The sequence below is a fragment of the Haliotis asinina genome, chromosome 7, assembly GCF_037392515.1.
Source record: "Haliotis asinina isolate JCU_RB_2024 chromosome 7, JCU_Hal_asi_v2, whole genome shotgun sequence".
NCBI lineage: Eukaryota > Metazoa > Mollusca > Gastropoda > Lepetellida > Haliotidae > Haliotis > Haliotis asinina.
The window spans coordinates 26,148,546-26,176,083 of record NC_090286.1 but is presented as its reverse complement, the minus strand read 5'-3'; the positions used below and the strand labels follow the sequence as shown (position 1 = coordinate 26,176,083).

The following is a 27,538-nucleotide window of genomic DNA, read 5'->3' as shown; positions in this document are numbered from 1 at the left end:
TTTTCACTCTGAATCTTTATTTTTATGTAAAGGTCTAAATATGAAGCAGCTGAGGAGCCTCCCTTGTCTCACAACGTATGGCGCTGTTATTACACTTACAGGTTAAGATAAGGAGAATACGTTCAGCTTGCTGTTTCTTGATGCTAGTCTGTATTTATCATCTGTATTACGAGATAAAGAAGAACGATATTATGGATGCCAGGGAAGGTACTAATATTTTTTGTAAATATTTGACTTTCTGAATGAATGAAAGGACGGAACCCCTCAGGACTCTAGAGGTATTCGCAGTATACAGCCATTGATATTCATCAATGGAAGTACATGTCCTACAGTACAAAACCCAGAATTACAAAGCGGAGAAACTTTAGGACACTGGCATCACAGGTAGTAATGTCATTACACTTATCGGCAAAAACTAACTACATCCACAGAATCGTTGACCTCCCAGATATTGATTAGTGTGTCTACAAGCTGTTTCGGGCACTCAACATGAAAATGATCACATAACAAACAGAATCAATTACTTGGTTTGTGACAGAAAGAATATTTGCATACTGGCTGGCATGTTTATATAGAACCAATCATCTGGTATTTGTCCAGATATCTGTGTTTTCAGACAGCCTTTTCCATTGTAATGGATAGTCACTTCAGTGCAAAAGTATCTGGCAAGACGTGTCTTGGTATCGGCGAGGTTATTAACAGGTGTGCTTAAACAGAACAAACACGTGATGTATTGATGCCCTAAATGAGGGCTTACCCAGACAAAGATATTCATGATCCACCTGCAGATCACATGCAAGATATCGACAACAAGCGTTAGTCAATGAAAAGGGTTAGTTGATTTTCGATTAGCTTGCAGTGATGGCATGGAGAGTGCAGATGCTGAAGTTAAATCTGAAGCAAGGCGTTCATTTAAACAACCGTGAAGAAGAGCACTGGGACCTTACAACCGCGGTAAGATAGCAATTATCGTTTGGAAAATGAGAATTTCCTTAAGATGCCACCGTCCCCATATTACCAGACAAATATAATTTACTTGAGGATGCATTTGCCACGGTAGTGGTAATTTTTTAAAGAAATTCATGGTGAGTATTTAGTTGAAATGTCCGAGTCAAGAATATCATTTGCATGAGTTCGTAATTCTGTTATTGAAGAAATTATTTTTTTTGAGCATGCCTGGTAAATATATTTTCTAGACTGTAAAACTCATAGGAGCTATTTATTTGGTGTTTCAGTATATTTCAGTATGTTGTCAGTAAAAACTTGTCAGTATACTAGAATTGCATCTTCGTCTTCCTTCTATCCAGTACTGTTTCTTGCCTCGGATCGGTCCTGACGTATTTCTGTAAACCAACGCATCATGGTGTCTCATAGGCCGCGTGCTTACTTTTAACCCGCAATATTTTATATTGTGTAATATGTTGTATCCTGCCATTTTATAATATGCATGTATGCGTGCGAGCACGTAACATCGGAATAAAATATTTTTATTGCTCTCTTCTTTCTTTCTTTCTTTCTTTCTGTAAAGGACATGACGAGCTAACTTAATCCTGTTAAAACATTTTCCATTTCAGCTGAGGGCAGATCACACAAACTCGAGTAAGGTTTGATCAGACATAACAAGGGAGTAAATGCTTTTTCAAAAGGCAGGATGCCCTCAATTCCCACACAGTTTTTCCTAGCCTTACTGATCCCGACAAATCTCTTCTCGTGTAAAACGTTAGAGAAACAACTAAGCCTTTCACGTGAGATTGAAAGGAGATCCGTGCTGGCCAAGGCCGACCCTGTGGCTGGACAGCGGATTGACGTCAATATGTGGTTCAATCTTCTATTCATAATTTCACTAGATGAAAGACAACAGATTCTTACAACAAGCGGATGGTTGGATTTTTGGTGGAATGACGATCGGTACATCTGGAATTCTACAGAATATGGAGGCATAGATGAGATAATGGTGATTCATGAGAAGGTACGTGAATGTTCGTATTCTTATCCCTGCTAGTGACTATCACTGTAATATTGTAATATTAACGTATTTTGATACTGTATATTCGGAATATGTAAGGATAATTTACAAGGAACACAATAAATCAAGTTAACATTAGAAGCTGCTCGGGTGTAAGTAGTCATGTCACACTGTGGGATCGCAGGTACCTTCCCAGTTTTGCCCCCACCTACATATAGATGTTACTTGAAAACTGTTCTTCCAAAGAATCCTGAAGGTATGATGCTGAATGAAATTCTTCGTTTGTCTCTTTGGGTGGCTGTAGGGGGTCTCCTCGTTTTGCCACCACGCTGTTGTTGAGGGTGAAGAGGTAGCCATGCGTGTAAATTGGAAGAACAATAGGATGTGGAAGGGGTCGTGTGAAGTACTATCAAGGTGGCAAAACGAGAATAAACCTTCTATAGTTTACGTCAAACACAATATTTGCCTAATCCAAATTTCTTGGTAACGACTGAAGTATTATCATTTCGAGACAAGTTATGTTAAAACATTTGATGAAACGACTGGAAAACATTTGGTTACATGGTCTACATGTGAATGCATGGTTTACATATAACATTTGATTATGAACTAAGATCTCACGTTGTGACCCAAAGAAAAGTGGCCATGATGACATTTTCATCACCTAACAGATGCTGAATGTGACCTTTAACTAAAGATGTCTTAACTGGAGTTGAATTTGATTTATAGGATTAATACTATCTTAGGACGTCCAGAATCTGATTGTTCTTGTTTTGATACGTAGAGACAATACTGGAAGTTAATGACTGGAAGTTAATGACTAACTAAGATCTCATGATGCGACCCAAAGGAAAGTGGCCATGATGACATTTTCGTCACCTAACAGATGCTAAATGTGAACTTTAACCATAGATGTCGTAGGGAGTTGAATTTGATTTATAGGATTAATACCATCTATGAGGACTACCGGAACCTGATTGTTCTTGTTTGATATCTACAGATAGTACTGGAAGTTAATGTTCATATGCATAGAATATGGCTCGGATATTCCAGCACTCATAATTTCCAGCAAGCAACCGTTTCACAACACATGTTTCCGTCACATGATATGTAAAGTGTAATACGTATTATTGTTTCGTTTTATTATTAAGTTTCGTTACGTGCACTGTCGAGCAGATGCACATCGAGGGAAACAGTCATAACAGGTACCAAAACGGACAACAATGTTCTGGACAGTGGGTGACAAGAGACGTTAAGACGGTCGTTAAGAAAACATTCAAGCCCTGAATGCATACAGAACCTACCCCCCCCCCCCCCCCACCTTCTTACATGAAAGATGGAGTAGCATAGTGGTTAAAGCGTTCGCTCATCACGCCGAAGACCAGGGTTCGATTCCCCACATGGGTACAATGTGTGAAGCCCATTACTGGTGTCCCCGTCGGGATATGTCTGGAACATTGAGCCATACTCAATGACTCACACACTCAATAATTGTTTCTTACAGATATGGAAGCCCGACATTGTAGTTCGCAACGCCGTCAACAGTTTGGGTGTCGTTGGCACGAGTGATGATATTATAAGGGTCTTTTCATCGGGATATATTGAATGGTCACCTGCTAACGTCTACCAGACTATTTGTGAGGTGGACGTCCGGACCTTCCCTTTCGACTCACAGGTCTGCTACATGAACATATCTTCCTGGGTGTACTACGCGGATCAGCTCCGCCTCGTCCCTTACGGCAAGGGTGTGATTCTGCGGCACTACAAGGAGAACAGCGAATGGGAGCTGCTGAGTCTGGACTTCGAGGAAGCTTTCTATAACTTCAGCGACAACCATCAGTACGGTGTTACATTTAGGTTCGTTCTCAAACGCCACAGTGTCTTCTATATTTTGAAAATCCTCATCCCGACGGTGTTGCTGTCGATGCTTAATGCTTTTGTGTTCGTGGTTCCCGTAGAATCAGGTGAGAAGGTATCAATCTCTGTGACAACCATGCTGTCTCTGACAGTATTCTTGAGCTATATCGGTGACATAACACCCAATAATTCTGATAATATTCCTGTCATCGCTATGTTCGTTGTTCTACACCTCTCCTTAGGCGCGATGTCTATTATCTGCAATATCATAACTTTAAACTATCATTTTAAATGGAAGCTGAATGATGGGGAGGAGGAGGACCATGGAGTTGCAATATTACAGAGGCAATCGACCCGCCGACTAAAGTCTGATCAGGAAAATGATGAAGGTATCGATCGCCAGGATGCTATATGTTCTGATGAGATCAACCACAATGCAACTACTGGCATGAACGATCTCGATCAAGAAGAAAAAAAGGCAAAGAAAACTCTGAAACTTAGAATAGAATATCTTGAGAAGATATTTTTTGTTGCGTTTATATTGGCATCACTAACAATCACATTATTTGCAGTGTTCAGAATGCTCTTCTGAGAAGTGAGTGGTGAGGCTGACAAAGATATTCAGTATGTTGTTGACATTTGTGAACATGTATTGTATGGACATAAGATATTTAGTATGGTCTTTTGACATTAGTGAACATATAGTGTGTGGACATAAGATATTTAGTATGTTTTTGATATTTGTGAACATGTATTGTATGGTCATAAGATATTTAGTATGTTTTTTTGACATTAGTGAACATGTATTGTATGGTCATCAAAGTTAATCGTATTAAGCAAAACCATTTATGTGAATACATCGATTTATCATAGTGATGTACATGTCAATGATTTTTAATGATTACTTGAAACGTTACGACGTTAGATGTTACGTTACCCCATTATTCAACTCAGTGTGAAATGACACCGTCCATTATGCTAGGCGTCACTAGTTGATATTCTGCCATGTGTCACAGTACACTAAGCTGGCACTAAGCTGGCCTTCCGTTCGATGTGCTTCTTTGTTGAAACGCAATCGTTGATTTGCCTTTGCATGTGTTTGTGACGAGTGTTGGAATCATCGAATAGACATTTCCTATGAAATGGAAAGGCCTTTGTTGTTTTGTGTTATCATTTGTAATGTCTCGTTTCCTTTCGTTTCTCTGAAGTGATCCCCTGTTGTCTAAGGGTACCCAACTCGGAATAGCGATTTTTTTGTCCCCTTGGTTCAAATTGTGTGGGGATATAGGGGAGACATTTGTAATGGGATATACAACAGCTGAACACAAAACACTGCATCAGATATATGGCCTTGCTTGGATATATTAAACTGCTGTGTTGTTCTTAAATCTCTTTAAACAATGTTGAAAAGACATGAACAGCCAAGAATGGACGCACACAAAAGAAACTCAAAATCGTTACACATGTTTTCTTCTTTTATATCTGTTATTGTTCGAGAATTGTACTTGATTGCACTCTCTTTGTTACATCTGCGCAGAGATTTAACAAAATTCAAATGCGGCTCCACCAGTCTGAACACAGTTTAAAGATCTAAAGATCATGACGTCAGTGTAGATATGTTTGATTACTGGTTGTTCATCGTGCGTTAATGAAATATCCTTTAGGTGCAGCGGAAAGAACCCACTACGTACCAAGTATCTATATTATGAACCCAAATAAACCAAATATTGTATAATTCCTACACCATAATTTCATACTCCGGCTAGAAATTTTTGAAAACAAAATCTAGCCCACGCGCTCTGCCTGTCTTTCTGATATTCAAAAGTGATTTTTAATCCCCAAAGTATATGGAATTTTCACTTCAAGCTCGTAAGATGAAATGTCCGAATTTCTGTCTCACTATTTGAAAGGTACACTTAAGCAATTTGAGCCTCCAACGGATTCCGCTCAAATGAAGACTCTGGACATCTAATGCGCATTTGAAGCACTCTTGGTTTGCAAACTATACCTCAAGATCAAGACAGTAAAATGTCCTTTTAGGCCCCTGGTTCGTATACTTCGAGTATCACAATAACATTAGGAACGCGCACCACTTCTGGCATCCTATGTACATCAAACGGACAATCTGTGATATGACAAAAATACGTCTTTAAAAGGAAACTCTCTCACTGACGGTTTAAGTATTGGCAATGCATACAGAGAAGAGTACCGTGATATTGTGTAATTAGTTACCAGCCGAAAATCAATAAACCAATAAAAGTGTTGGACACATGGCTTACTTAACATGCAGATTCGTGTTCTGATGATAAATTTCTTCTGGGTGTGGAACATACTCTTTCCGTAAATCTCTCTGCGGATCACATATGAACAGGTGACATTCGTCTTGATATCCGACATGCAAATAGGACAAATCTTACATGTTTAGCCAATGACTGTACAACCAGTATTAAAGGTTATATCTGTAAAGCTTATCTGTAAGCCTTAAACATATGATTGTATTTTCTGCTTGTAATATTTGCTAAATATCTTTCAGGCTCCATAATAGGGTGGCTGAAGGTCAGCTAAGGCCAAGATTACATATGATCAAACGCTTTGCATTAATTATTCTATTTTAAATTTCACCACGGTTGTACTGTTTTCAATGCCACACTATGCATCCCTGTGCTGGGCAACGTTTTAGGGGAGAAAGACAACAAGAGGAGAATAACGCAAAGCGAATTTCATGCCATTACGATGTCGCCTTTATGGGGTATTCCGAAGTCCAGTCGCATGCAAGATATTTCTAACAGTGTGTTCAGTTATCCTGCCACAAAACACCTTCCTACATGTTGAAGTTGCAGTAGCAAATCTCCCCCGATGATGCCTTAATTTTGTTGCTTGATCTTCCCTGAGTAACGCCACACGTGACGTCTCGGGAGTTCGGCAGCAGTTCCGGTTTAATGCACTCTCAATTAAAGACTCTTGCAACAGCGACTAGACACTGACCAACATCACGCCTAATGCATGCTGACGTTCTTGATTTCAAAGGCGTGGCATTTTTAAACAAACATTAAAATGCAGTAACAATCTTTTCCGAAGATGACTTAATCATGTTGCTTGATCTTCCCGGAGTGACGTCACACGTTCGGCAACCTGTTTAATGCACTCTCATCCTTGAGTTAAAAACTGTCGTGAGCCTTGCGACAGCGACTAGAGACTGACCACCATCAAGCCTATTGCACGGTGACGTTCTTGATTTGAAATGCGTGGCATTTTCAAACAAACTTTAAAACGAAAAGTTTGGTTTGTTTTTCCAGTTCACATCCAATGTGTGAGTTCGTTTTAAGCAAACACGCACTGAATGGCCCCGTACATTTAGTCCTTGTCATCTTTATAAGCTACAAAGTAAAGGTTTGCACACGAACTTACAATTTCACGAAATCAAAGCATTCACACTGCTTATTAATGTTTAACATACTTCTACAAAATATCGAAATTTGTCTGTGTCAAGGTTTCAGTTTTGCCGAGTATACATTACAATTTCTGGGCATAGCATTTAGCGATCTCCACAGTAGTCTCTAATACTCTTATCTTTCAAATGGAGTTATCTGCCCTTGTCCACAGCAGGATGTCGGGGGCGTACGAATCCAGATTGAGCCTTCGATAAATTAATTAACAAGAAGTTGTTACCCATTGCTGTATATTTTGTAAGTAATAAAGAAGTTGTCCTTGCCTAGATGTATTCGCGTTGTGTGGAATAAAGACTGAAATTTGCTAAATGCAACAAACAGTTTCGAACAGTTTTGTTATATTTCCAATCGGGGCGGTGGAGTAGCGTAGTGGTTAAGGCCTCCGGAAGACCCGGGTTAGATTCACCGCATGGGTACAATGTGTAAAGTCTATTTCTGGTGTCCTCCGTCGTGATATTACTAGCATATTGCTAAATTAAGTAAGTAAAACCAAACTCACTGTTTTCAGTAACAACCGGAATCCAGATGTTCTAGATAGAATTTATTTCCCATAAGGTATCAGTTTTTAACAACATAGGCATAAAGAGAACTGTATAGCGTCAAGTAATCAATGACTGAAAGCACTATAGATGTATCACAGAACGATGTCAATAACAAATCACACCAAATAAGTTATTAGTATTATGTTTCTATATCAGTTCTCTTAACCCGTATCTCAGCATGAGACATCGTCCTTGGTAGAAGACAATTTGTCCTTATCACAAATCTCAGTTCAGGTGTCCTTGACATCAAGATGGCAACGTTTTCTGAATACAAAGGGAGACAACCCATGTAGGCGTAGACGTATTCGTTTCTTGTCGCCTTACATTACATAAATCCTTCAGTCATCACTGACTGGTGGAGATGGTATTTCTACTTCTTTGATGTATAGTATTTACAGCTTGACACAAACATAATGTACATATTTACAGTTTGCTTTAAAATACATGAGAATACATCAAACAGACTAGACGCGTGTTTCACGTCATTTGGAAACATATGATACTCACCACATCATGAGTAGTACTCATTCGTATGAATGATGACTGTATACATAAAATATTCTTGTTGTATCATGTTCTTGAAACGGTTCTTAACATTATCGTGCATGCACTTGTACAAACCCTTCCAAATGTTGAAAGTCAATAACCATTACTAGGAGCTAGAGGCAGCTAAACGCTAAGACCGTTCTGTACAAGTTGGCACGTGTGCATTCATCAAACCCTATCTGCGGATAATATAAACGAATGAACTTCTAAACTGACCTCATTCTACTTATACTAAAGGCACTTACACATGATAACGCAGTATAAAGCTGGGGTGCACTTATTGCGACAGGCTATTGCATATATGATATTGCATAGGGTGTGTCATTTTATCCAGAAATGTCATGTACAGCTATTTACATTGTTGTAGAACAAGACTGTTCAACTTAATGTTAAAACAGTTAACTTTTGTTTCACAATACATTCAAGCTATAATACTATAACGACCAAATAAGGGAACACCACTTCACGGCAGTGTTCCTTTATTTATTCTCAGAATTGCTCCCACAGTGCTATTAAAAACGGAAGAAAACTGAAAAATATTAAAGAAACACTTGAATTTTCCGGTATGTTTCCTTGAGTATGTGGCTCTGTTTGATATGCTGTATTCAACGCGTTTTACCTAAATGGGCCGCCAATCATGACACTACACATATCCTTTTGCTATCCAAAGAAGTAGTAACTTTTATAACATCCCATAATTAGTGTCCAGAATTGTTCAACATTTCTTGCACAACACTCAACAGATTATGGATTGTCCTAAGTTTTTGAACAGTATTTCAGTACTATGAAAGCGTGGAAGGTTAATGTATGAAGAATGTCCAACGCAAAGTTAGGTGTAGCCGTTCGCCACTTCAGTGATAGCAACAAGCACTTTTCCGAACATTCACTCAGTAATCTTTTCAGCTTCCACATATTATGATGACAAACGTCACATCACAGAACAAGCAGCAGATTTTGAACGCATCTGAATGTCCGATTTGGGTCGTTCCCTTGGCACATGTTGGACTCGCTTCAGGAGTTCCTTTTCCTTCGGGCCTAAACTCACCACAGAAGGTGGACGTGAGTAGCTGCGGAAGCTGAACTGGTCGATTTTATCCCAGGATCTTGACGCTTTTCCATCCACAGCTGGTGTTGCAGATTTGGGCAGCTGCCTGCTGTTTATTCTAGCTAGAACAAGCTGAGGGTTTTCCATGGCTGGATCTATGAGGACGTATGAGACAACTGTTCCATCTGTACAGCCAACGATCAATGTTCTGTCGTCCTTGCATAGTGTCAAGGAGCAAATTGTAGCATGGACTTCACACTTGGCAATGACTTGACTGTCACAAATACGTATTGCGTATATCATCGACCCTTCAAAATATACTACTACATAGCCATCTAATAATAGGGCTTTAGGCACGGAAGGGGGGTTTAGAATCTGGCTAGTGTAATCGCCACTCATCAGGTCAAATATGCGTGATTCTTTGTCCAAGCAGAAAGTGAAATCGTTTGCAAACACAACATCTTGGATATCAACTGCTGAGTCTAGAAAGGGCTCGATCTTTCTGATAACCCATCCATTTCCCACTTCAAAGAGGAGGAACCCATACTGGGATTGGTTGTTCTCATACCCATTCTCAATACCATAATGACAGACTTTAGGTGCATTGTTGGTGGAGTAGATGACTGCAATCCAGTTCTCCATGCAAGGGCATGGCCTGAGGTCAATGATGTCGTCCTCATTGTCCACCAGTCCTAGACTCTCAAGCGTGTAGCATGCCAATCTCATGTCCTTGTTCAAGTCAAAGATGCATAAGGTTGGTGTATCGTATACACCCGAGTTTTCAAGATAGTCCTTTGCAGTTAGGACAACCAGGTAGCGATCGCTTCTTGTTACAAAGGGCTTTTTGAGAACAAATTTCAAAGCTTGTGCATGCTCTTCTTCCACAAATGCTCCCGCTGCAAACTGCATTACTGTAATGTAGTATGGCGCTCGGAAAGTAATTTCTTTCTGTCCAACGTAGATGATGATGTTTTTCTCATTGAGACAAACGCAGTATCCAGGAGCATTACCAAATTCCTTTATAACTCTTCTCTCAGTCATGTTCCAAATCCGCGTTGAGGTTTCACTCATTTTGGGGACAACAGTAAGCAAGAGATAATCCCCAGCCGGTGTGATTGCCATATCCTTGACATCTGAGTCATGGGTAAGGAGATCAAGCATTGTCCCAGTCTTCATGTCTATCATACCTATGGCATCACTATCCTCACACTGAACTATTGCTACAGAACCATCCTTCGTCAACAGGACCTGTTGAATGGGACCAGTGACTTTGTCAAGCATATCTACCTTGTTAACAGCTTCCTCTATGTTCCACACCTGTATTGTCTTGTGTCCTTGGAGCTGTGTGACTACCTGGTTCCTGTTTCTGGTAACCAGAAGAGATGTGATAATTCCGATAGGGGCTTGAAGGCTGGTTACAACAGTCTGTGTTTCAATTTGCCACACATACACATTCCGGAATATGGCGCCAATGACATATTTGCTGTCGCTAGAGAATTCAGCTTTCGTGAAATTGAGTTCAACGTAGTGACTCTTTGGTAGCCTGAACTCTTCTGGGATGTCACTGGGTCTCTCCAGCTTTGCACACACACTCTCTGTAGCTCGATCGTGGACGACCAGAATCCTGTCCCCACGAATAAGGACAAACTCATCATCAGGGGATACCTTGAGATCAAGAATAGTATCATCTTGCAGAACTTCATCTAGGAGTCCTTTATAGCTCATATCCACCACACCATAGCTGATATGCAGCGTATACAATTTTGATTCTATAGAATTTGATAAGAAAGCCCTGCATCCATCATGGCTAAATGTGAATGAACTGGGCTTATAGCCAACTGACAAAGTACAGAGAAGATCAAGTGAGTCCAGGTCGTAGGATAGCAGGTATTCGTTTGAACTGCAGAACACATATTTTCCGTCTGGAGAAATTTCGCATATAGTAGATTTCCCATCCAAAGCTACAATTTGCAATAGTTTGCAGGATGGTACGTCCGCTATACACAGAAAGCTTGTATCGGTTGTCACTATGGCACAGAGTCTGTTATTCGTGATGCACATTGGCCCTTTCTTGTATGTTTCAGTGGGTTTCATCTCAATATGATTCAGAATAATTATCTGTCCAAGGAATGATCCACTATCTGCTTCATGAAACTTGATTGCCTTTTCTGTGGCATGATCGACGATGACGAAACATTTTCCGTCTGGTGTGACCAAAAAGTCTCCATTTGAAGTAAAGACTCTATTTTTCAGTTCCCCATTCAAAAGATCAAACATATAGATGTATGAACTATCCTTCTCCTTTGTGAACAGGAATCTGTCATCATTTGTAAACCCGAAATACTCACTGGACACAGGGCACTCCATTGTAAATTGAAGTGAGCTACCAGGAACTTGCAAGTATGGAAAATTGGGTATGAGGGCACAATGATCGAGACCAGTTGTATCGCACTGTTTGACAAGCTCTCGAATATCTGCATGTGTTGTGTAATATGGCAGAAGGCGGCCAGTGATTTCTGCAGGTAGATTGTTGATGTCTCGATTAAGTGTTGGCTCAGCCACCCGCAATGCTCCTTCAACAAGCGAAGCTTCTGACGCAGGACTCAGAGAAAAGTCTCTCATTATATGCTGCAACGACAGAGCTTTAATCTTGTTGTATAACCATTCATAGTTGAAGAGAACCAGCGTTTTGAACTCATCAGCTCTTCCTGATAAATCAAGATGGCGAGGAACCTTGTCATACTTTCTTTTGTTAAATTTCACACCTCTTCCGTTGCTTGTGAATGTCAAAGGTTGTGTCGGAACTCTTCTGTCAGATTTGTCACCGCACGACAGAAGAATAACGTCATTTTTCGTGTCATCTTTTGGCACTGGTTTTGGAGTATCAGCCCATGTTCCAAGGTAGTAATCTGCAAGGACTGAATGTGTTTTTCTTTTGACAGATTCTTCACATAAATATCTTGCTTGACAAACCTGGAGGAACAGATCATGGCTCCAGCTGTAAATAGTTGCTTCTTCTGTATTTCTGTATGTCAGAAACTGTTCCAGATTCCGTTTCAGTTCCAGCCACCTCTGAGGAGGTATCCGACGTATTGCGGGGTGGTAGCCAACGTAGATACTGTTCAGGGCATCCTCATCTAAGGAAAGGAGATCCTCCATTTCACAGTCACTTAGACCTGTCTCAGAGGCAGCCATAAAAGCCATGCACCTGGAAACAAAAACTTCACCATGACGTTCTTCAAGTTTGCTTAAAAACATGTTAATTGCATCCAAGATTCCTGAAGTCTTGGAAATAGGATCTGTCCCGAGGAAGCTATGAAGAGTCTTCCCTTCTTCAGCCAGTAGATGAATATACATTGGCAGTGAACATTTTGTAAAAGACTCCTGGTAGACTTCGAATTGTTCCTGTGTTAATGTCCTTCCAGCTGCTGCCATGATTTCATTCATTAATCCCTCACACTCATTGCCACTAAGGTTATCAAGCTGCATGAATGCACTGTCGTCTTGAACAATGTCACTTCTCAATGTTTCAAGGACTTTGTTGGAGTTTGGCTGACATGTAATTATCATTTTGACATTAACGGGCAACGATGAAGGAATCCATGACATAAGGTATGCATTATGGTCGGGCAAAATTTGTTCCAGTCCATCCAGGAGTATCACAACTGACAAATAGTTTGGGACAGAGTTAAGGAGGTGCTGGAAGTAGACAGCAAGATCCTTTGGGTCTGATGTCTGGTCTCTGTTAACGATGGCACACACTTGTGAACAGATGCTGGAAAGTATTTGCCGAAGATCTGAGCTCTCCTGGGTGAAGCCTACATACCGAATGATCAAGATTCCACCATCTCCATATATTTTGGGAATCTGAAAAAGAAATACTTTGTCATTGATACAACTATTGGTTTGTTCAAAGGCAAACAACTTACAACCTTTGATTGTTGACAGATGCATATGTGGAGAATTCTTGTTCATTTGGACATTTGAATATTTATAGATAACAATAAATGGTCATTAAGAATCGTATTTCAAGGTAAGCATTTGTTTGAGGTTCGAAAGCATTTGAAAAGGATTGTCAATGATTACCTCTTGCGCAATCCTGGACAGTAGTTTAGTTTTACCACTTCCAGATTCCCCATATATGATCAGAGGCAATGAGGATTGCTGTACAAGGTATGCCTTGACCTGAGACAGAGTATCCTGTCTACCATAGAAGCGAGCTCCGAGCTGCTTGCATCGTTCGAGGTGGAGCAGCGGTTCATGACATAGTTCTGGAAAGTCCATCCTTCTTCTAGGAACAGTCTCGTCAATGAGCTGAACTAGCCGATCATGAACATGGGTACATAGCTCATCGAGATACTTCCTATGAAGCTTGGAGTTGATGACATCGTCATACCGCCACAAGACATCAAAACAAACTGCGTTGTTTGGAGATACTAGATTCTTTGCTCGCTTCTTTACTTGCTGTAGTTTCAGGTAAGCTTCTGCATCAAGTTCCAGCTTGTCAGTTTTGTCGTTGTAGATGATGTCGGTAAAAAATGGAGTGCGCTCGTCACCAATGTAATTTTTTAGGTCGATGATGTCCCTGAGGACAAGGAGACACTGCTGTTGGGGATTGCCGCTGTCGCAGATGCCCATTGTCATCTCAATTTCTTGTTCTGGAAGAAATGGATGAACGAACAACTGATTTATTTATTTGTTTCAGTTCTTCATATAGTGTCCCACTTTGGATCAGTATACTATAATATCAAAAGTACAAAACAAAAATAGCAAAGAAACATAATAAGCTATTTAAAAATATTATATTTATTTTCATTATGACAGAGTAATATTTGTTTAAGCCAGTCTTGTTTGTAGTTCAAGCAAGTCTAACTGAAGGCATGCAGAACTCACTCTCTAACCTGTGATCAAAACATTATGATGTATTTAAATACCTAACACAGAGAATTTCTTAACGACTCTTCTGTTGAAACCATGGGACACGCAGTGAGATAAAGTGCGTCTTTTGGTGTATATACACGCCCCGTTCTTTTGATAACATGCATTAAGAACGTGCTTCTGACAAGTACACCATTTCATATAAACTCACCTGACATGAAGTATTTCGTTTTAGTGTCACTGTCTATTGAGCCTTCGCTATAACAGAATTCTGCTCCCTTCTGCAACAGACGTCGTATCGTGGCCTCGTTCTCAATCTTCAAGCTCTCGGCGGCCGATCGTTTGTTCTCGTCATCCTGTAGGGCAAGGTGTGAACCTTATAGTTACATTTCTCTTTGTTTTGTCCACAAACCACAAAATTCTTTAAATAGTATTGAGAAATAAGTAAAACATGGTAGAAATGATCTTCATCAAAAGAGATGAACAATTCATTTTTCATTTTCACAGAAGGCCAGGATGCCGTTGTGCAAAGCCACCATAGCGCTTAGGTGATCGTCACTCCCATACCTTAACATAGACGTACGACTGTCGTAGCCTTAAAGTTGCTCTGACAGCGATCAAAATGCTATCGTAGAGCTACGACTATCGTAAGTCTGCGGAAGAGGTAGAGAGTTACGATCGTCTTAGTGCTTTGCCATTAACTCAAAACCTTAGCATCAATTTTTCAGTATCAGACCTGAGGACACCAATAACGGACGACGTATCTTGTACCCACCTTTCGTAAACCCCAGTAAAACACCCCATACATTTGTTGTACCCAACTTCGACAGCACCAATATAAAACCCATACATAATCGGGCGTGCAGCAAACAGTTCATTAGGACCCTGTGTTACAACCCAACGCTTTGCCAGCTGACTGAATACCCCATGTATACAGCAACCACTCACACTTGTGATATCGTCTATGACCTCAGACGCGGGTTTCAGCACGTAGACGGGTGGAATATGATTATCGTCCCTGATGTACCAATCGTCAAGCAAGGGGGCGCTCCGAGTCTCACGACTCCGGTGGTTCTGAAGAGCGATTCGGATTGTTTCGTATTCAGAAGCCGGAATCGTTGCGTGTAATGGACAGGCGCCATACCTTTGTCCAACAAATGCCTGAAACGGGTTAATAAATAGAAACATACGTCTAAAGGAACATTGCCGAATTACTGAAATATGCAATAAATATTTCAATGAAAAGATTGTCAGAGACGTAATTCGTCAAAAGTTACATCAGCATAGACACAGAATAATTGAAATCATCATGAGAATAGTGAAAGCACAAGAATTATACGATTGAAATGATACTGAACGTACATACCAGGAAACTCGGCCCAGCAGAAAGCTTCTGGCATCGGGTTATCTCCCCTTGACGGAATTCCGCCGACACTGGAGTCACATTGTCTGTGTCAGGTCGCAAACCCCATTCCAGGTCAACCACCTGATAAGAAACAAGTTTGAATTATGTGATAATTAGTTTATTCATGAAAAAAAGTGTTGCTGGATGTCTATATAACGGCGTAATTAGACACTTCAAATATAGGATTAAAAAAGAGTATTTTAACGACTCAATTATCTCCAGGCATTTATGTAAAGTGTCAATCTGTAAATATACCCTGGGAACGAAACACATTCTTCTGCTGACACAATGGTCGTGGATTCAAAGCCATAACATTCACAACCACTAGAATATGCACCACTTATAGACAAATGCCAACACGATGCTCTGATTCTGTTGTTAAAAAGTGAGATAATGAGGCATCTTCTTCATCTAAGGATCCGTAAAATGAATGATAAAAACGATTTATGGGTACCAGCTGTTTTGAATTGTTACTATTGAAACCAAATATTTGGAGACGATTTGAGGATAACGAATGTATGAGTTCGACACGTAACGGTTCAGTCTCGCAGTGCCTCAGATGATACAACATGATCTCGACACATAAAGGCTTAATCTCGGGGTGCCTTTGATAACACATCGTGTTATCGACACGTAACGGTTCAGTGCATAAGATAGTACACCACACATGATGTCGATATGTTACGGTTTAATCTCAGAGTACCTCAGATAGAACATCATGCATGACCTAAACACGTAACCATTTACTCTCTGAATACCTCAAATACAACATCATTCATGATCGATACGTAACTGTTTAATATGAGACTACCTTAGATATTACTGCAAGATTTCAAAGTGTAACGGTTTACTCTCGGAGCTCACAAGATCGTACAACATGATCTAGACACCTTCGATTTCATCGTCGAGTACCCATGACAGTACAGCATGACCTCGTTACGTAAAGGTTCAATCTCAGAGAACCTCAGATAGAACACCATGCGTGATCTCGATACGTAACCGTCTAATCTCGGAGTACCTCAGATAGTACACCATGCACGATCTCGATATGTAACGGTTTAATCTCGGAGTGCCTGAGAGAGTACTGCAAGATTTCGACATGTAACAGTTTACTCTCGTAGTACCACAGATAGTATTCCATTCTTGGAGTACCGGAGTACCTCAGATTGTACATCAAACATGATGTCGATATGCAACGGTTTTATTTCTGAGTACCTCAGATGGTACGCCAAGCATACTCCCGATACACAATGGTTCAATTTTGGAGAAGCCAAGGAGTGTAGGACACTAAAACTAATCTCCTGGTCGGGACGGGGATACAACGTGAACCGCTCTTATCGATCTGCCTCAACACGGGACTTATCTTCGGGTGGTCACGATTGTCTGTGTGAATGTCAGAAATTCTGAAGTGGGGACACCACACGTGACGAACCCTACTTGACTTACCTGGAATTCCACTCCATATTGGTTCCTGCAATACTCTCGAATTTTTGGGTAGACTGTCTCCACTAATGCATTGCGCTCGGTCTGGGAATCTAGAAGAGATACACAAATTTAAATCTAGGGTACTTAAGACCGGAACAATATCATTTTTCTCATAATTTTTATTTTTTAATTTGTTTTTAAAAAAAAAAAGAGGGATAGGTCGGTAGAATTTTGCGTAATTTGTGTTAGTCAAAACAATGCTATAAAGACATAGTAAGTATATTAAAATGCCCTTTGATGATACACTTTTACTTATAATTACATCAAAAAGTGCATTTGTTTGAAAAAACTAAAAACTTGTTACATCAACGACATTAACTAAATCATATAATTATCATCAAACTATGCATGTTTAGAAGGAAATTAGATTGGGGACAGAAGTAAAGATGTGTGTGATTAATTAGGTGCGGGATATGGGCCTTGGTATATTTGTACCATCTGAAATGTACATAATATTTCAATAAAATACCCTGCTGTGAGCAAACATTCCGATCATTAAACTTTGGACATTTCCATTTGATAAATGATGTTGTCTAAAATGCAACCAATCGAATTCATTTGCTAAAATATTCAATAATGTACTTAACGTCCTCAGTAACGTATTGTTCCATACTAGATTACCTTACTTCCTATATGCAATGCTACCTATGTCAAACTGTGCGGATCTTCTCTAATCAATGGGAACACAAAATGTGACACTGCATTGAAAATATATATATGCTGAGAGAAACAAACAAAGGAACAGAGGGAAATTCAAGTGTTCCTTTAATGTTTTACAGTTTTCATCATCAGCTTTGAATAGCACTGTTGGAGGAAATCTGAAAATACACACAGGAAAAGTGGTTTGTCCGTCTATGTTTCCCCAGTATATCAACAACTTCCTTTGGGTGAAACAATTTACAGCTTGTTCAGCCTGACCCGAGCCACTCTACATATGCATGGCCCGTGAGGTCAAATGGCGCACACGACAGGTCGAGTTAATTTGATTAAAATAGGGGAGGGGGATGCTATACTGTTGCGTTGCGTCGAAAACATTAAACCATCTGTAGCTTGGGGGTTTTTTAATGAAAATTAGGTCATTGCTGACGATTTCTCGATACTCAGATGTTAAACGGCAACCTTGTGTCGGCTGTTGACACTCGAATGACAAAGCTGCACCCCTTCACAAAATGATGGACCCATACAGTTGTGACACGGTCACGCGATGCATTAGCATTCACTTGATCAAGTAAAGCTGGACGAACTGTATCTGTATGCACCTCGTCGTCTTTTTCCAGAAGACAGACGTGTCTAGTGGTTGAAGCAGTCCCTCCTCACGTAAAAGACCTGTTTTCGTTTCTCCATACAGTTGCAATATATGTCTGAAACTCATTTTTGTGTTCCTCGGGGATATTACTGAAATCATCCTAAACGCGGCTTACAACTTTGCATTGTATGGTACAGTTTGTTTACTCGGTGCAATTCCTGCGTTCGCCTTTCAGTTGTAAGGACACCATGCACAGATGAGACATGTGTACCAAGAATGTTCGATCCAGTAGTTAAGCGTTAAGCTGACACTTCAACGTGATCAATGTGAGTCAACGTTTTAAGAGCATGTTAAACAAAACATAGATCAAACAATCAATCAAATGTTCTGCACTGTTGGGAGGTCAAACACAGGAGTAGAATCTATGAGCATTTTTGTGAGACGAGTCTAACATGATTCGAGACCGCTCAATCATTACTTGATCTTCTGTTGCTTTCAAGAATGTTTGCATCTAAATCTAACGATATCCAAACAAAGGACAACGGTAATATTGCTGTTTTGTAACTTCGAAATTAATCTTGATACAAATACTACCAAATGTCGACATTGAGTGGCAACCTCATTGTGATTGTTGGTATTGTGATTGAGCTATTTTTTCCTCTTTAGGGAGCTTGGTGGTTAAAGTGTTCGCTCGTCACGCCGAAGACCTGGGTTCGATCTTCCCGCCATGACGTTGAAGAGATACAATGACCTGTCCCACAGCGCCCGTCGTTAGTGTTTGACACCAGAAGGGACTGTATTCAGGGTACATATACTTTCCCTCACAGCCAGTCTGTTAACGTATAAAGCATGTTAACTCAGCCATGGCTAAATTCGATATAACACCTGAGCGGCTAATTCTAAATAGGTCCGATAATTCAACAAAATAACGATCTTTTTCTACTTCAGTTGTTAGAGTACTTCATTCAACATCAATCTATCATAAGCCATTGTGGCATTTCATATGCAATCGATATACCTATAAGGTATAATCCCATAATTGCCCTAATCCGATCACTAAACTGTTCATGACTTTGGAATTATAAATACCTTTCTTTCAGGGTGTAATGAAACATGTATTTGATTCATGTTGCATCGTGTGGGCGCACACGCACATACACACGCACACATCCACATGTGAGAACGGTCAGTTTCAACAGACGACTATAATTACCCGTTAACATTACCAGAACCATTTCTATTATTGGGGGTAATAAATCCCTACACAATCTTTCCGGCCACATTCATATCCATTCTCTAACTCTCTTCTATCTCAAACTACTTCATTCAGTTCGGCGTTAACATGTGGCTTTAAATCTCCTTTTACAATGTGCATTATTAGAGTGTATCGATGATCAAAGTTTTTGAAAGCAATGTGCTGGTCTCGATTGAAACTTGCACTGAGCGCAATGAAAGTGTCTATTTAAAAACTATACTTTCTGTATACACGATTCAGTATCAAGCAATCGATAACTTAGTTGGTGGTGGCAATAGTGAAATAATAGGACGTTTCTCCTAGTGACAATCTCCCTCGGGGGCATTGTATGTACACAATACACAATCCTTAAAGCCAGGCACTGCTGAGGGTGTGTAAAGCTACCAATATGTTTTGGCAACACGCTAATGTAGCTTTCTCAAAGCCTGGAACGTATTATGATACCCACTGTATAAATGAATTCGCGCCGATACCCGTAGACATGCAGGGACACATACGAGAAATCTACATGAAATATACAACTCATTGTATGTCATGCATAGGCCATAAAGACACCTAGTATCTCTGTGGCGTTGAAATATGTGTCAATAGAGACCGGTATTGCGGACGTTATTGACTTTTAGTGGTTAGGTGTTTAAGTTTTGTTGATAGATATATTATTGGGACGTGAATGATTGCAGTGAATATTAAAGCGACAAGAGTTTCATGACTGGCACCGTCGTATGAATGAAGGCGTGTACTGAAATGTCTATAACATTCTGATTTAGACAGCGGGGTGGGGTAGGGTGGCGTCAGTCAGTGAGGGATATGACAGCGACAGGATGATGGGCGGTGAATGAGACTGTGGGGGTAGGAGGGGCAGTTATGAGAGAGAGGTACCTGAAAGAGAGAGGTCATTCGGAGAGACTTTCATAACGTGAGGTATTTTGGTAGAGACTGAATGAAGGACAGATTTAAGACGAGAATAATCTAAGAGGGAATGGATAGACAGACAGAAATATTGTGAATGCATTGAAAGAGAGGAGAGAGAGGTCGAAAGAGGGAATGGAAGAGTAATCGAAAAAAGTTGGAGGGAGCAACAAAACAGGGTAAGAGAGGGAGGACAAGAAGAAAGAGAGAGAGACAATGAGAGAGAGCGGGAGGGAGAGAGAGAGAGAGAAAGAGGGAGGAAAAACGCGATACCCAGCAACATACTGAGGTTACACTGTTCCTGGGATTGCGCGAAACCCTGAACATGACGTACGTATATTGTTGGCATTAAATTGTATTTACACGAAATGTTCCATGTTTTTTGAAAGTTGATATTCTTATCGTGATATCTTTAAAATCCCAAGTAGTTTCAACAGTGAAAGACGCGGGCTCCTTTCCTTCATTGCTGCGGTTCATCCGCCACTATTGACTAGACACACGTGGCTAGTTTCCCTTCGTGTATCAGCCGAGGCATTTTCCCACCACAACAAGATACTCATGTAATATTCACACTCCGATAGTCTCATTAAGCCGAGGAACAGCGGTGTGAGAGGAGGGAAAGGGAAGCAGAGAGATTCCGAGACAGAGTGAAATTTAGTGAGAGAAAGAAGGAAATCTGAGATAGGATGATATGGTAAACGAAAGGTTAAGGAGGGAGAGGGAGAAGGGTCATGTTTGTTTTTAATGGCATACACAGCGGCGGTGTAAATAATCGGACCAGGATCAGACAACCTAATGATCAACATCATGAGCATCAATATACGCAACGGGGATACAGTGACATGTGTTAACAAATTCAGTGGGCCTGACCATCCTGTTCTGTAAGTCACCTCTTATGACAAACATGGGTTACTGAAGGCCCATTCTAACCCGGATCTTCACGGATGAGAAGTTACCGTGCATGACGAGTTTATTGAAGACTCCACATGACCTATGTTTACAGGTTTAGTCAACTAAATTTATATTCACACACATGAACCTGTGGGACCTGAAGTGATATGGTACAGACGGGTTCTATGTGTCGATATGTGTCTCAGGCTGCACTGAACAATATCTATTCCAAACTAGCTGTTTGGGAGCCATAGACTTTAGTACTTTTGTTTTAACCGAAGTCGTTGATTTTCATGCAAAACATAGGATATATAACTTACTAATATATACGTATAGCAACCATTTTGATGATACGTTTGACGTTGTTAACGTGGCTATCAAAGCGTATATCCATCCTCCATATCACAGTGCAGTTTGTCATCATTCGGTCAAGATAATAATAACCCACACCCAACGCCGCATTCAGCAACATTCGAGCTATATGGCGGCGGCATGTACTTAATCAAGTCTGGACAATCCAGTGATCAACATCATGAGCATCGATCTAGACAACTGAGGCAGGATGACACGTGTCAACCAAGCCAGCCAACCTGACCACCCGATCCCATTAGTCCCCTTTTACCACACTGGGTTACTGAAGATCCATTTTAACCCGGGTCTTCACGGGTTGCTGGAAAGGAAGCCAGGGTATGTTTCATAACAGAGTGGAGATAAATGCATTGGATAAACGAGACTCTTATGACACATGACATTAATGACATTAAATTGTAACTAAATGCCCCAAGTTATCCACATTTGTACGAGTTATACAGCCGTACCACATCAGTTAGTATATGTATTTCCTAAAGTGCCATGGTCGTAATTATGAGATACTATGGGACTAAGCTAGCTCCTCATGTGCTTTGACAAAGCGTCTTACCGTGACAACTGCCATATCTCCTGCCGTCTAATAAGCGTATCCTAACAAGAGCCTTAAGGCTATGATCGAGTAGTGCATGTGAACTCTATGTTTGGGTCAAGACGATCTCAGCACTACATACAATTATTGCAGTTCCTACGGTTTCACTGAAATATCTTTACAATAGTTTTAAAAGTCTAAGATCGCATTGTAAATACGTATACGGCCCCGGTGCTTTGAACAAATCGGTACGACGGTTGTATCATCTATCATTTGATTAAAACATGCTTATTATAGTCTTGAAGCTAAGGTGACCCTTGTGAAAGCTTTAGCTTACCTGGTGGTGTTAGCGATACCGCTGTTTCTCTGTAGTCTATTCAACATATGTCTTTAAAAGCTTTAAGGCTAAGATGTTGTGTGTCCTATAGCCTATTCAACGTCTGCTTTTGTCAGCCTTAAGGCTAAGATGTTGTATCGTCTAAAGTCTAATCAACATATGCGTTTAAAAGTCTTAAGGCCAATATGCTGCGCCTTCTAAAGTCTATACACCATATTATTTGTGGAGTTTCAAGGCGAAGATGTTGTTTCTCACATAGCCTATCATAATATGCTTTGAAAAGTCTTAAGGCTAAGATGTTGTTTCTTCTGTAGTCAATTCAACATATCCTTCTACAAGTCTTAAGGCTAAGATGTCGTTTCTTCTGTAGTCAATTCAACATATCCTTCTACAAGTCTTAAGGCTAAGATGTCGTTTCTTCTGTAGTCAATTCAACATGTCCTTCTACAAGTCTTAAGGCTAAGATGCCGTTTCTTCTGTAGTCAATTCAACATGTCCTTCTACAAGTCTTAAGGCTAAGATGCCGTTTCTTCTGTAGTCAATTCAACATGTCCTTCTACAAGTCTTAAGGCTAAGATGTCGTTTCTTCTGTAGTCAATTCAACATATCCTTCTACAAGTCTTAAGGCTAAGATGCCGTTTCTTCTGTAGTCAATTCAACATGTCCTTCTACAAGTCTTAAGGCTAAGATGTCGTTTCTTCTGTAGTCAATTCAACATATCCTTCTACAAGTCTTAAGGCTAAGATGTCGTTTCTTCTGTAGTCAGTTCAACATATCCTTCTACAAGTCTTAAGGCTAAGATGCCGTTTCTTCTGTAGTCAATTCAACATATCCTTCTACAAGTCTTAAGGCTGAGATGTCGTTTCTTCTGTAGTCAATTCAACATATCCTTCTACAAGTCTTAAGGCTAAGATGCCGTTTCTTCTGTAGTCAATTCAACATGTCCTTCTACAAGTCTTAAGGCTAAGATGTCGTTTCTTCTGTAGTCAATTCAACATATCCTTCTACAAGTCTTAAGGCTGAGATGTCGTTTCTTCTGTAGTCAATTCAACATGTCCTTCTACAAGTCTTAAGGCTAAGATGTCGTTTCTTCTGTAGTCAATTCAACATATCCTTCTACAGGTCTTAAGGCTGAGATGTCGTTTCTTAATAATTTATTCAACTTATGCTTTTAAATATCTTAAGGATACGATGCTGTGTCTCCTATATAGTGGTTTGTGCAGCAAAGTCTGCAGGCAACGGTGGCCCTGTGCATGTGGCATCATGACCGGGGATTAAGACTTGAATTAAATCTTCAAAGAGGGTTATACATACATATGTTCAGGTACTATTATGAATACTCTATGCTTTGTAATCTGATTAATCACACAGGACTAGTAGGTAGACACTGACCGGTTTGTTTGATAAGCAAGGACAAATCCGTTGTACAGAGCCCATTAAAAGCTTAGACTCACTAGTGTAAATGTAGCCACTTACTTCAGTCAACTGTTCTTAACTAGATTTTGAAAATATTCCATACTGTTTTAAGGTACTGTTTACACGTGAACTGATGTATTGTTAAACAGATTTGTAACGTTTGAAAGATTATTGTCATATGCATGAGGTCAGTAAATGATAAACCTCGGTGAAAATTGACATATGCTTAGCAAAACCGTACACTTACACGTTGTTCACAAGTACAATATTTGCAGGTGCTTTTCACGAAATTGATGCATGATCCTCGTGCAATTCATCTGCGGAAAGTTGATTGGCTGGGTCCCGCAAAGTAGTGCAGAAATTCATATATATATATATGTGTGTGTGTGTGTGTGTGTGTGTGTGTGTGTGTGTGTGTGTGTGTGTGTGTGTGTGTGTGTGTGTGTGTGTGTGTGTGTGTGTGTGTGTGTGTATACACTGCAACGGTCAAATATTAGGGATCTCTAATGGTAATGTCTTCAGTTATAATGTATAAGATGAAATAGTGTCAATGCTTGGTATATCCTAACTTGCAAGTGCCTCTAACATATAACTAGGCGCATGCATATTTAAAAGCATTGCTGTGGTAACAGTATAGTAATCACAAACAATCGATATTGTTTGTTGTATTTACCTCACGTTCAAAGGCACTTGTGTATGAGATTATCAGTCTAACAATAAATTAATGACCATACAATGTTACACTGGTTCCTGTAGTGGCTTTTCAAAATGTGATTTTCTATTCGATTCAACGGAATTATGCATAACTGTTCAAATAAGGAGAGTTCATTATCACTCTATTGATCTGTTAGGTATTGAATTATACATATATGATTTGGATACGGATGATGAAGGAGAAGATGCAGGTGCATTAGAATTGTTGGCAGGGCCATTATACATAGATATATATCTACATGTACACATATATTACAATGTACTTGATTCAGCAATGTAGCGGGTGATCTAATGTGATGGAATGTCATCAGTAGTCAAAACATGAGCCAATTGTAAAACATGAATTTTAGATCGAACTATTTTGGATGTTGTTTGCACAAACAAATAATGATGTTCATAAAAATGAAACAGTTATACCGTTTATATGGTTAGTAAAGAATCTAAAAATGCATATGTTTAGCTATTTTAAGTTTTTCCAAATATTGTAACAAATTTGTTAGAACTATTAACACTGTGACTCACCGGAGCCTGTGGAACAGAGGTAAAGTCGAATCACCCGTGTTGGTACAAGGGGACATTCCGGGTCTCCGAGTCGACCGCAGAGTATGTCCACACATTCTGAATCTAGCTCAGAGGCCATGGCAGTATCTATTCCCCTCTAACGATGAACGAAGTTAAGTTGATGTCATGATCATGTTAAGCCGGGGCCGCCATTGCCGTATCTCCTCGCCTCTCTCATTCGTTGTCAACTACAGAGGGTAGCTGTGCGTCTAACAAACTCAGGTGCTTTACCGGTCGCGGTCGCTCGTTGCGGTCCCGCTGACACTCATGGGTATGGCCGGTTGCTAGGGACGCTCTTTGTTCATGCTTTGAAAATGAGCAATAATCGGTCCTCGATAGGTGTGCGACGGGGCGGTGTTCTGTGACCGTGACTTATTCTGTGCTCAATCAGCTATGACAGATTGTCAACACCGCAGTGTGAAACTTCACTTCTGTTCCATGACGACTGTAGCTAATGATTGTATTGGCATATTTAAATGTGTTTTTTTCACTCTGCCAAAGCGGGACGTTGATAATGGATTGTTTACATGATCTGAATGTGTCAAAGTCTAGTTTGACACCGGGAGGACTGTGGCGTCTAGTAAGCTACTTACGATATTGATTCGGGGAATTAGCTTTATAGATTCAGTTGTCAAAAGGGATCGGTAATAAGAGAAATTTGTTACCAATTTTCTCGGAGTCTTAGGTAGATTTCTTCACTCGGTGGCGGCTCCACAACAAACGAATATTGGAGTGTGGAATGTAAAATATATTCATCAAATCCTAGCAAGTGGATTCTTTGTTGGTTTGTTGTTTAATGCCGCATTCAGCAATATCCCGTCTATATGTAGGCAGTATGTAAATAATCGATTGGCAAGAGACAATCCAGTGATCAACATCATGAGCATCGATCTACGCAGTTGTGTCTAGCGTTTGACAGGTTCAGCAATGTAATTATAGACATGATGATCAAGGTATTATGAAAAAAGACGTAAATATAAATGAGTGTCTTCCTTTCCTTTGAGGTAGTAGTAGTAGTAGTAGTAGTAGTAGTAGTAGTAGTAGTAGTAGTAGTAGACGCTTTGTCAAAACTCACGTAAATCTTTGAAAGTTCATTTTTTTTAAAAAAAGGAGCAATCACACGATAAAGCTTGACAGGAAACCGTATAGGATTATCAAAGATAAGAAAATTAAACATAGGCGTCATTAGATGATGTAAATTTGTAAAAAGAATTACGCCAGTGTAAGATTCACCATGACCGCAAGCAGACAGGGGAATATGAAACATTTATTGACCTGTTCCTAATGTAAACTTAATGTTTCCACAAATGCAAACCTAACGAAATCAATCAACGGAAATCATTAACGTGGAAATGTTGTCAATGAAGATGTAATTATTGGTTGTTTCTTTGTTTCTTTATTCCAACTATATGGCGGCGATTTGTAAATAATCGTGTCAGGATAGTCCAATGGTTAAAGCGTCCGCTAGTCATGCTGAAGACCTGGGTTCGAATCCTCACTTAGATACAATGTGTCAAATCCATTACTGGTGTCATAATATTGCTGGACTATTGCTAAAAGTGAGGCGTCGTGACGTGTTGTTGTCGTAACTATGATTACTTTACATCTCTGGTATTATCTAGATATTCGACCCGTGAAGGGCAGAATAGGCCTTCAGCAACCCATGTTTGCCATAAAAGGCGACTACGCTTGTCGGAAGAGGCGACTAACGGGATCGGGTGGTCAGGCTTGATGACTTGGTTGACACATGTCATCGGTTCCCAATTGCGCAGATCGATGCTCATGTTGTTGATCACTGGCTTGTCTGGTCCAGACTCGATTATTTACAGACCGCCGGCATATAGAAGCAATATTGCTGAGTGCGGCGTAAACCAAAAATCACTCACTCTTTCATCTAGATATTCTGTTAAATATAGTAAATAACAAAATTTTAATGAGACTAAAATGCTTCTACAGCCGTTATAACCCTTCTATCAGCCAAAAAAAGTCGTGTTTGATGTCGATGAGTAAGGCAGTATTATTAGTCTGTCTTGCCAAACATATAAAATGTTATTTAATTAATTTAATTTATTTTAATTTTATTTTATTTATTTATTTTGTTATTTAATTAGTAGTATGCTAGGCAATAAATTTAACAC

General features: G+C 39.9%; 2 protein-coding genes across 2 annotated transcripts; one reads left to right on the top strand and one right to left on the bottom strand.

The window, feature by feature from the left end:
* The first annotated feature begins 1,651 nt into the window (after positions 1 to 1,651).
* Positions 1,652 to 4,415, top strand: LOC137291924 (acetylcholine receptor subunit alpha-like 2). Its single transcript, XM_067823481.1, has 2 exons — positions 1,652 to 1,969; positions 3,471 to 4,415. The coding sequence occupies exons 1-2, from the start codon at positions 1,652 to 1,654 to the stop codon at positions 4,413 to 4,415; spliced, it is 1,263 nt and encodes a 420-aa protein (XP_067679582.1).
* Positions 4,416 to 7,800: 3,385 nt separating this feature from the next.
* Positions 7,801 to 25,779, bottom strand: LOC137291310 (NACHT and WD repeat domain-containing protein 2-like). Its single transcript, XM_067822613.1, has 7 exons — positions 25,362 to 25,779; positions 17,135 to 17,223; positions 15,650 to 15,769; positions 15,232 to 15,444; positions 14,495 to 14,639; positions 13,492 to 14,063; positions 7,801 to 13,272 (listed from the first exon to the last, which is right to left on the bottom strand). Exons 1-7 carry the CDS (start codon positions 25,477 to 25,479, stop codon positions 9,289 to 9,291), a joined length of 5,241 nt encoding a protein of 1,746 aa, XP_067678714.1. The 5' UTR covers positions 25,480 to 25,779; the 3' UTR covers positions 7,801 to 9,288.
* Between the last annotated feature and the right edge of the window lie 1,759 nt (positions 25,780 to 27,538).